At 40.1% G+C, this 11,392-nt stretch overlaps 1 protein-coding gene across 1 annotated transcript in view; it reads left to right on the top strand.

Annotated features, from left to right (window-relative positions):
* Nucleotides 1-508: 508 nt before the first annotated feature.
* The window catches only part of PIAS1 (protein inhibitor of activated STAT 1), a 110,665-nt gene continuing 99,781 nt past the window's right edge, over nucleotides 509-11,392 (top strand). The window contains exon 1 of the mRNA XM_023654887.2: nucleotides 509-640. Within this exon, the coding sequence (XP_023510655.1) occupies nucleotides 617-640 (24 nt within the window). The 5' untranslated portion in view covers nucleotides 509-616. The remainder of the gene's footprint in view (nucleotides 641-11,392) is intronic.

The following is an 11,392-nucleotide window of genomic DNA, read 5'->3' as shown; positions in this document are numbered from 1 at the left end:
TGGGCAAGTCACTTTTGCTCTCTGAGCTTTATTTCTGAAAATACGCCACGGGAACAGGAGTCTCTTCCCTGCCTACCTCACCGCGTTGTCATGAGGAGGATCTGAGCTAAGAGACCTGGAAACACTTCGTCAGGTGATCCTTAAATGTAATGGATTGTTATTTTTAGCCCACGTGTAGCCTCGCAGGTAGCAGGTGCCGAAAAGGACTTGCTGCTTGGGGGAAGGGGTATTATCGTTCCTGTGACTGCAGGCATCCAAGCTTTGCAGAAGGGTTCCGCAGGCCGCGGAGGGGCGGGGCTCAGGCCAGCAGCCCTCTCGCTCCGGCCGGTCCCTGGAGGCGCTGGCCGGGCGACGATGGGGGGCGGGGAGGCCTAGGGGGGAGTAACTGTCAAATCTCCCCGCTTGGCGCCATTATTTAAATAGTACGTGCCTGTCTCGCAGCTGTACGTGCCCGGGGCGGGGCTCCGAGCGCCCGGAACGGGGCGGAGGCCGGGGGCGGGCCGAGGAGGCGGAGGGGCGAGAGGGGACGGGCCGGGGCGGGGCCAGGCTGGCTAGAGGGGCGGGTCTAGCGGCGGCCCCCGGCGAGGTTCACTGCGCTTGCGCTGACAGACGCAAGATGGCGGACAGTGCGGAACTAAAGGTAAAGCGCAGCTCGAATTCACTTCTAATATTCGGCCGCGGAGACGGCGCCGCTGGCGCCGGGGGGGATGGGTCCGACCCTGGGGGGCCGCTCGGGCCTGACTCCATCCGGGCCTGGAGTTGTGGGGAGGAGCGGCGCGCCCGGCCCCAGCTGAGGGGGCCCGGCAGCGGCGGGCCGCGGGCCCCGGGTGCCTCGGGGGCGCTGACGGGTCGTCCCCGGCGTGTTATTGTTGTGGGCGCCTCTGGCGGGGGTGGCGGGGGTAGAGATCGCGAGTCGGGAGGTGGGGGCCGCGGCCGTCCCGGGGGCCCGGCTTCCTCACCTTCCAGGCAGCCTCCCCGCCCCCATGGGGAGCGGGGGCTGGGGCAGGGTGTTCGTGTCGGGGGGATTGGGAAAGCTCCCCGCCGCCGCTTCCTCTTCCTCCTCTGCGGTCCCGGGCTCCTGTCAGGCGCTCCGCTCAGACCCCCGGGAACTTGGCTCCGGCCGCCCCGCCCCTCCGCGGCTCGCTGCCGCCCCCGCCCCGGACTCGGCTCTCCCCGGCTGCCCGCTGTCAGGAGGCGCCTGGGGTGCCCCGCTTGTGCGCAGCGCGATCCCGGGGCGGTGGCGTGGGGATGTGGGGAGAAGCTCTGGGAAAGTTTAGTGAGCCTCGGGCCGGCGTTGGGGTTCGGCGGAGGGGTGGCGGGGGAGTCTGCCTGGGCGGGACGTTACTCTTTCTGATTCTGGGTAACCGGGGGGAGAAACCCCCTGGAAGGGTGTGTATTTGGACGCCGTGGTGGGTGGTGGGCAGCAGCTACCTCTCCCCTGTTCTCCTTCTCTTCCTTTGGCTGTCGTGGAGGGTGAGAGGAGCCTTTGGGGGTCTCTGCACACACCATGATGGCGATGCTATAGCTGATGAAGGTGAATGGTTCGTGTTTATATCCCCCCGTTGCCTTTTGTTTGTAGGGACATCTTGCTGGCCATGTTGATTTGAACGAAATTCTCCCCTCATCCTACTTCAACCCCCAATAAATAGAACGTTCCTCCGTTCCTCTCAACTGTACCAATTACTCACGCCTCGCGAAATTGGATGAAAGGGTGCCCCCTTTTCCCCGCTTTTCCTCCCACCCCAATCTTCTTTACCTGATGATGGCTTCTTTACCGAAGCAGATATACCACTACACAAGCAGGGGAGGGGGGTGGAACCCTTATGATTGGATTGTGACAAATGGGGCTCCGCTTGAATAATTTTGGTTTAGTAGCAAGCAGTTTTTAACTAACGCGTATTATTTCGAGGCTGTGAACGCGATATTCCCTTCTCCGTGGCTTCCTGTGTGTGATCCAAGCAGCTGGTTATGTCTTGACCCAGAGAACTGACATCTCTGTCACAGTGGAGATTGGGATATGCAGGTGTAAATCTTTGGAGGAGGGTCCTCTTTTTATAATTAATAAAAATTGTTAAAATTTTTTTCTCCGTTATAAGGAAGCGACAACTTCTAGAATAACCAAATGTCAGGTTTGTTTCTGGAGAGTTTTTCTGTGGAAAGCATCGCTGAAAGATGGTTTTCCCCAGTAATTTTGCAGTGTTAACATTCCAAAATTCGCATATTAAGGCACTGGCTTTGAGTGTCGTTCTTTTAAAATTTATGGCTAATTACAAATTAATTAAAGGAAGAGCACATTTAGGATGGTTGCTTCTTTTTTTTCCAGTTTCAAACTATTGACTGAAATGAAAAAGCCTCAAGAGTTTTAGAGTTTGGAGATAATTAACTCCTGAAGTAAAAAAGTACACAACTTTAAGATAAATGTTTTCTATAGTTTTATTCTTAAAATGTAGTCACTATGTTGCTGTAAGCTTTGCCTTCTAATATTTATGTTGTTAGGCATCCTTTTGAATGATAGCTAATCAGTTCTGTTATACATGGACCACAGAGTACAGCTGAAAACCTTGTGCTGGCTATGTTGTCACTCTTGATGCTGTCCAAAGAAACTGGTATGGAAAGCACATGCTGGGAGATTTCCTCCTTTGTTCTTTCTCATTTTAAGAAAGTGCCTTTAGGGGTAGATCAGGTCCCTGGTGTGAGTCTTGTTAGGTAAAGTTTCTCTTTACAAAAATGAGCCTGTATCAGATAAACGCTAAGCACTTGGGAGAAACATTATTTTTCTAAAATTGGTCTCCTTTTTTGCTCTCTTCCAAAATCTACTTGAGTTTTTCCAGAGGAGTTGTTTTCTACTTTTACCTTCCTGTTGTACATTTTTTTCAAATTCTACTAACTGTTTTGACATGCTGGTTTGTCATTGTGTGTGCCCAATACTATGAGGAGCTGTGATAAATTGCTTAGCTGGTGATAGCTGTGTTGAAGTTTTGTTAATACTTGATTGTGATTAGATTTGCTGTTCTTTTTTTTGGAGGGGGGAGATGATCTTAGGAAGGCCAACCTAAGTTATTTGAGAATATATATATATAATTTTCTGTGCAGTAAGCTTTGGAAGATACTCCTTTTGGAAATTATGTTTTCTGATGGTTTTTTGTTTGTGGTTTTTGGAGGTAAGTAGCATTTATTCCTAATAATGTAGGAAAAGTCAGAATAAGAATTAAGATAAACCCAGATTTTTCAAGATTTTAGGTGAAAATACAGTACTTGCAATGAGTTTCCAACTGTGAGGTTTTGAGTAAATAGTGACTTTTTGTTACCTTCATTCACAACCCACATTTCATTTTGCTGTGGATTGTATTCATAATTATTTTCCTCATGGCCCATTTTAGTAAGTCCTTTTAAATCTATGACAAATCTGCAAAGATCAGATGGGAAAAATGGATAGATCTGTATCCCCTGTAGGAATAGTGCAAGCTGCAACACTTAAAGATACTGCCAATAAAAATTAGATTGTGAGTCATACATATCAAAAAGAGTTCTCTGCACACATCTGTTTAGGAAAGGTTTAATTTTTCATTAAGGGAATACCCATAAATGACATTTGGAAGAATATAGAGGGCCAGCTTTTTGTTATCTTTAGGAATTTAAAAGCAGGATGGCCAGATGATCTTGGAAGTTAATAATCTGACAGCTTCATGTAGCTCCTCTTAAAGTACTTTTTAAAGCAAATGTTTTTTGCATTAAAACTCAAAGCAAGTTATATTGCCACTTTAACTCATAGGAGGAAGAGTGGGAAGGAAGTAGTTCTTCATTTTAGTGAAGTAAATAATGGATTTCCATGGGAAGAGAAACCATTTAAAAGTATAGTTTTAAAAGTATCTATAAGCATGTCAGTAAATTGTCCTATTCTGCCTCTTTTTTTCAAGAAATAGCCACTTAATTTTGATCTTTGTGGTGTAGTTGTCTGCTTTTATTTCAGATAGAAGCAAGTAAATCTGACAATTTATTTATGAATTTGATTCGAATCTCCATAACTTGGTTTTTTCAAGTGCCACATTTAGATGGCTTGTGTTTTAAGTCACCATTTTTATCAACAGTGTTTAAAACAATTTATAGAGTACTTCGTTTTTAAGCATTTCATATAATTGTTTTGAAATGCCGCCTTTTCCTCCGCCGTTTTCTCTTGGGTGTTTGTATTGTCTTTCTCTTCAAAGAGTCTCCTGTAATCCCAGTTGATTGCAGTAGTGCTTAGTGGTGAGTCCACAGCTGATTAACCTCGGGTTTCTCCTGGTGAACTCCGTCAATATGCTGCTCCCGGGTTCTTGCTGAGACTTTTGAGTTCAGTGTAATTTGTACCCTTTCTTGCTGGTAACTAGGGATCAGAAAATAAAATGGCTCATGGTTGTAGGGGAACTGGGAAGTAATATCTAAGTTTCTGAAAAACTCAGTGTTTATGATGAATGTAGCGTTTTAAAACAAACAAAACTGGTTCATTACTTCATAGAATTGATTGAAGTGTTTTCTGAAGTATTCTGCTCTGGCATTAAGCACTATTTTTTTTTTAATATTTGAATAATATCTTACTTATATGGTACTTTACAGTTCATAATGTATCACATTATCTTATTTGATCTTTCCAGCAGTTCTTTGAGGTAGAAAAGGCAGGTAATATCTTCCTTTTATCCATAAAGTGAGCCCAAAAAGGGTAAGTGACTTGTCCAAGGTCATGCAAATAAAAGTGGCAGGAACTTAAACCTAGGTCTTGTGATTTCAAACCCTGCACTGTAGCCTGCTTTAAAGGTATCCTGTCAGTCCTGGAGCCCTCTAGGGTGCCTTGCTCACAAAGAATTCTAGTTATGTTGTTGCTAATACTTTCCCTCTTGCTCTATGCCAGGGTATTTTTGGATATTTCTTGGGCTTTTTTTGCAAGGAAGATTTTGGAGTTTGTTAGTTGGAATCATAGAAATTAATTCAGGCAGATGCCGTTTTACTTGGGAAAGTTTCAAGGAATACTGAAAAGTAAACAGAAAAATAAACAACACCTGTAATCCCAGCGCTTAGAAATCTCATGGTTAACATCTGGTTATCTATCCTTTTAGACTTTTTCTCTGTGAGCATCACAAAAAGAGATCATACTACTCTTTATATGTAATCTGCTATTTTCATGGCTGACTTTCCAGGTTAGTAAATATAAGTGATGATCATTTGAGGGTAATATTGTGTTTTATTCAGCTAGTCTCTTGTCATTGAAGAATTAGATTATTTCCACTTTTTTGCTATTTTAAACAGTTTCTTGCCAAGCAGCCTGATACAAAAGTTTGCAAATATTTTATTCTAACTAAATATATTGGTGTGACAGAACTTTTTTTGTGCTTTAGGGAGCACTGCAGATGATATTTTGATTAGATGAAGTGTTGTGAGCGAAATAAGTAAATTCTTTATTTGTTCATTGTCTATACCTTTATGGTTTCATTTTCTATAAACCTGTGAGATAAGATTATTAAATTATGGCAGAGATAGATTTTATAATAGGTAAGTAAACATTGCTTCTGAATCAGAACATTTGATAAAATATGAAACAGATTATGGATTAGCATGTATAATTTATATCGAGTATGTCTGATTTTGGAAATTATAACATAGTAATCAAATATTGCAAGTTTGAGTTCATCTGTTTTTTTTTTTTTTTTAAAGATTTTATTTTTTTCCTTTTTCTCCCCAAAGCCCCCCGGTACATAGCTGTACATTCTTTGCTGTGGGTCCCTCCAGTTGTGGCATGTGGGACGCTACGCCAGCGTGGCTCGATGAGCAGTGCCATGTCCGCGCCCAGGACTCGAACCAACGAAACACTGGGCCGTCTGCAGCGGAGCTCGCGAACCCAACCACTCGGCCACGGGGCCAGCCCCTGAGTTCATCTGTTTTTAATTGGCGTTTAGGGGCCGGCCCTGTGGCCGAGTGGTTAAGTTCGAGTGCTCCCCTTTGGCGGTCCAGGGTTACACTGGTTCGGATCCTGGGCGCAGACATGGCACTGCTCATTATGCCGTGCTGAGGCTGTATCCCTCGTGCCACAACTAGAAGGACCCACAACTAAAATACGCAACTATGTACTGGGGGGCTTTGGGGAGAAGAAGGAAAAATAAAAAATAAAATATTTTTTAAAAAAGCAGTGATGAACATTAATATAAAGAAAGTGGATATGAGAATTTGCCTTACTCATATTTTTAATCTCAATGCGAAGTGTTGCCACAGTATTTATTAGATTGGTAGGTAACTTTTCTAGGAGGCTGATATAGAAAGGAGGTTACATAGGCAATGAAAACGTTTTTCTATTTTAAGAAGGAAGCTTTATGGGTTAAAAATTAATAAATGCATATGTGAATTAAGGATATTATTTGTGCAGCATCTGAAAAGTAGAAGGAATAGTTGCATTGTGGAAGGAATAGTTGATAGAATTAAGGCCGTGAAATTGATCATGCTCTAAATTTGATATGTTCAGTTTGGTCCTCACCTAAACATGCATTTATATAACAAATTTTATCATTAGGATTTTTTTTTAAATAGGGGATAGAGAAATTTTAAAGTATTTAGCTGTCCTTTACTATCAATTTCAGAAGTATCACTAATTGCCGTGCAATTTTCCTACTCTCACTACAAAACTACACTTTCTCTTCCATGTTAAAAATCATGAAACTCTTACTGCTTTTGATTCCCTCTCCTCTTGGTTTCAGTGGTGTCGCATGAAAAGATGACTCCCCAAACCCCTCTTCTCCTCAGAATTTTCTGGTAAACCTTCTTTCTTTGCATGAACTTCTAAAATTCATCAAAATGACCAAAACCACCTTTTTTTCTTTTCTGCTTCACCTTAGATCAAGCAAACAAAGCAAACATAAACCTTTTGAACATTAACTAGTAACTTTGAAATATCAATAACTCTCACAGGACTGTTGCAAATGTTCCTATTTTTTAAAAGCTTCATCTCTTCCTTACTTTTCCTGCTATTCTTCTCTGCTTTCAATTTCCCCCCTTTGGTTGCCAGGTTAATTTTCCTAAAACATTCTTTTCATCCTGTTACTCCAATGGCTTTCCATCAAAAACAGGATAAAGTCTTAGCGCTCAGTTTGGTATTCAAGATTTTCTATAGTCTGACCCCAGTCTACTTTGTGTATGTTCTGTCTCCTCCACTATATGTATAGCAAAAGCCCTTAACTAAAGCCAGTGCTTCTAGTTTGCTTCTTTGTATTTACTAGTGTTCTGCTTTGTACACCACTCCATTCTCCCCCATCCCGACCCTGTGGACACAGTAGGTGCGTAAGATATACTTGTCAAATGAACAAATTATGTTCAGGATTTGTTTGTCTTAGTGAGAGGTAGATGCACATGTCTATATAACAGTCTAAATTGTAAATGTTCTGAGATAAGTTCATATCTTCACACTTTTTTTCATGGCTGCTTCTTAGATAAACTTGAATAACATTAAATCCAGAATAATTCATGAAGGACTGTTTTAGGTTTACCTTTTGCATTTTTTTAAGTTATATAGATAATAAATGAATACATTTCTCGTTGTAATGATATAGCAGTAAGAGTAAAATTTTAAAGGCCTTTATCATCTTCACTCTCTTCCACTAGGCAGCCACTTTGGTATCTGTTCTTTGTTTGGTGGGGAGAGCATAACAGCTTTATTGAGATATAATTCACATTCCATTCATTTAAAGTGCATAATGAAATGGTTTTTAATTATTCACAAAGTTGCACAACCATTACCACAACTAATTTTAGAATTTTTCTTACCCCAAAAAGAAATCCTGCACCCTTCAGCTTTCACCCCCTTTGCCCATAGCTCGCCTCACCCTCAAGCAACCGTTAATCTATTTGCTGTCTCTGTAGATTTGCCTATTTTGGACATTTCATATAAATGGAATCATATAATATGTAGCCTTTTGTGTCTGACCTATTCATTTTTATTTTTGTGGGTATTATGTATGTCTGTATAATATTTGTGATTTATTGTATGTATATGTCTAGATTCAGAACACACTGGGTACATAGAAGGAACTCAATAAGTATTTATTAAATGAATGTACATGTACATAAATATATTTTCTAAAAAACATAAATGGGATCATACTATACATAGTATTCTTTGACTTGCTTTTTTCACTTACTATATATTGAAGATGTTTCCATGACGTGTCCCAAAATGAGATGGTCTCATTCTAACAGTGCACATATCTCATATGTATGTTTGTAGAGGTTTACCTCTTGAATTTATCAATGTATATATCTAAAAGTTCTTAACAACTTGTTCTGATGATTTTATACTGTTGTTTTTTTTTAAAAAAAAATCGTCACATTTAATGTAACCACTATAGTATTAATATTGGAGTTTCACTTAAAAATAGGAATGAAAACGGTAACAGGTAAGGGTTGTTTGGCTTGGGGAAAAATGGAATGTCGGCTCTTTGTAGGGTTCTAGCAGTGCACAGCCAAAGCAATTCATTTTGTATTTGGGTTTCTGAATGTGAGCAAGACTGTTTTTAGCTTCATGGCATGGTGCTTAAAATAGAATTTAACATGCTATCTTGTGCTTTATGGTGAATTTTGAGACTTTTTTCTTGCAGTCGTGTAGGTCTAATCTTAAAAAAAGATCTGAAAGACTTAAGGATAAATATTTTTCTCATATGTTAAAATCATCATTCTCGTCTAGGGGCTTCTGTAAGTTACCCAAGAAAGGGAATATAGAGGCACCTGGCTCAGAGCCTATCCTTTGATAGGTACTTGGTAATTATTTGTCATTTATTCAAGAAGTGTCTGTCACATTCTGTCCTTCATTATATGTTTTGAGTTTCGACTCTGTGTGAGGTACCAGGCTGTCAGTGGTTTGAGTATATCATCGTGTGTGTGTGTATTTATTTAAATACTCTTGTTATAATGGAATACTTACTAAAATATTATCTTTTTCTTAATCATACAGGTAATGTATCAGCTATTACAGTGGTTCTCAAAGTCTGTTTTCCAGACCTCTGGTGGTTCTCCAGACTCTTTCTGGGGTGGGGTTGGGGGGGCATCCTCCAGGTCAAAACTGTTTTCCTAATAATAGTAAGGCATTATTTGCTGTATTGACATTTGCAAAATCAGTGGTGGGTAAAATTGCTGGTGTCCTATTATGAATTAAGGCAGTGGTACTAAACTGTACTAGCTTAGACCATCATTATGCCCTTTGAATTAAAAAATAAATGTCAGTTACGTGTAATGTCCTTGATGAAGCAATAAACATTATTTATTTTATTATGTCTCGATGTCTGAGTACATTTTAAAATATATTTTTTATGATGAAATGGAAAGTACCTCTAAAGCACTTTTACGGAATACCAAATCGGATGGTTAACTCAAGGGAAAGAACTTGTGCAGTTTGAGTTGCGTGCTGGACTAGCTGCTTTTTTAATAGAATACTGTTTTTGTTTTAAAGAGTGGCTGACGAAGTATGGTTATAAAGACTTGGGTAGTCGGCAGACATTTTCTCAAAACTAAACCAGGTGAGGCTGTCACTGCAAGGAAAACCACTGACAATATTTGTTGCTAATGATAAAATTCAATCTTTCAAGTAAAAATAGAATTTTGGAACATGTGCATTTGCCACTGTGAGCTTGACAGCTTCCCAGTATTTGGCTTTTTTTAATAAGATTAGTGGTAGTATTAACCAGATTCCGTATTGCAACAGCCTTTAAGAAATTGCCACATGTTGAGTTTTGGTGAAGGATCAAAGCATATCTACAGTTATCTGAAAAGGCTGTTGAACTACTCCATCTTTGTCCAACTACATATCTGTGTGAGGCTGAATTTTCTTCATACACTTCAATCAAAACAACCTAATGCAGCAGAGAGTGCAAAAGCAAATATGAGAATCAGGCTGTCTATATAAGCCAGATGTTAAAGACATTTGCAAAAATGTAAAACAATAACAGTCTTCTCACTAATATTTTTTTGTTTTGGAATATAGTTTTTAAAATTTAATACATGATTTTATGTTAACAAGTAATGATTTATTATTTTTAAATGATAGTGTACCTTTCAAGAATTTCTCAGTTTTAATTTTTTTTTATTGAGTTAATGATAGGTTGCAATCTTGTGTGATTTCAGTTGTACATTAATGTTTGTCATTCGTGTTGTAGGTGCACCATTTCACCCTTTGGGCCCACCCCCCACCCCACCTTTCCCCCGGTAGCCACTAATCTGTTCTCTTTGTCCACATTTTTAAATTCCTCATATGAGTGGAGTCATACAGAGATTATCCTTCTCTAACTGGCTTATTTCACTTAACATAATTCCCTCAAAGTCCATCCATGTTGTTGCAAATGGGATGATTTTGTTCTGTTTTGCAGCTGAGTAGTATTCCATTGTATATATATACCACAACTTCTTTATCCATTCATCTGTTGATGGGCACTTAGGTTGCTTTCGTGTCTCAGCTATTGTATATAATGCTGCAATGAACATTGGGGTGCATAGGACTTTTGGAATTGCTGACTTCAAGCTCTTAGGATAGATACCCAGTAGTGGAATGGCTGGATCGTATGGTAGTTCTATTTTTAATTTTTTGAGGAATCTCCATACTGTTTTCCATAGTGGCTGCACTAGTTTGCATTCCCACCAGCAGTGTGTGAGGGTTCCATTCTCTCCACAACCTCTCCGACATTTGTTACTATTAGATTTAGATATTTTTGTCATTCTAATGGGTGTAAGGTGATAGCTTAGTGTAGTTTTGATTTGCATTTCCCTGATGATCAGCGATGATGAGCATCTTTTCATGTGCCTATTGGCCATCCGTATATCTTCTTTGGAGAAATGTCTGTTCATGTCTCCAGCCCATTTTTTGATCGGGTTGTTTGATTTTTTGTTGTTGAGTTGTGAGAGTTCTTTATATATTATGGATATTAAGCCTTTGTCAGATATATGACTTGCAAGTATTTTTTCCCAGTTAGTGGGTTGTTTTTTTGTTTCAATCCTGTTTTCATTTGCCTTGAAGAAGCTCTTTAGTCTGATGAAGTCCCATTTGTTTATTCTTTCTTTTGTTTCCCTTCTCTGAGAAGACATGGTGTCCGAAAAGGTCCTTTTACTGCTGATGTCAAAGAGTGTACTGCCTACGTTTTCTTCTAGAAGCCTTTAGGTCTTTGATCCATTTTGAGTTTATTTTGGTGAATGGTGAGAAAGAATGGTCAATTTTCATTCTTTTACGTATGGCTTTCCAGTTTTCCCAGCACCATTTGTTGAGAAGACTTTCTTTTCTCCATTGTATGCCCTCAGCTCCTTTGTGGAAGATACGCTGTCCATAGATGTGTGTCAGTTTTAATTTGTAATACAATAAATATGGATAGATTTAATCAACAAAGTTTTTTTGGGT

This window comes from Equus caballus, chromosome 1 (genome assembly GCF_041296265.1).
Source record: "Equus caballus isolate H_3958 breed thoroughbred chromosome 1, TB-T2T, whole genome shotgun sequence".
NCBI classification, from domain to species: Eukaryota; Metazoa; Chordata; class Mammalia; order Perissodactyla; family Equidae; genus Equus; species Equus caballus.
Note: the sequence above shows the minus strand (reverse complement) of the source record. Positions and strands in the feature narration are given on the sequence as shown.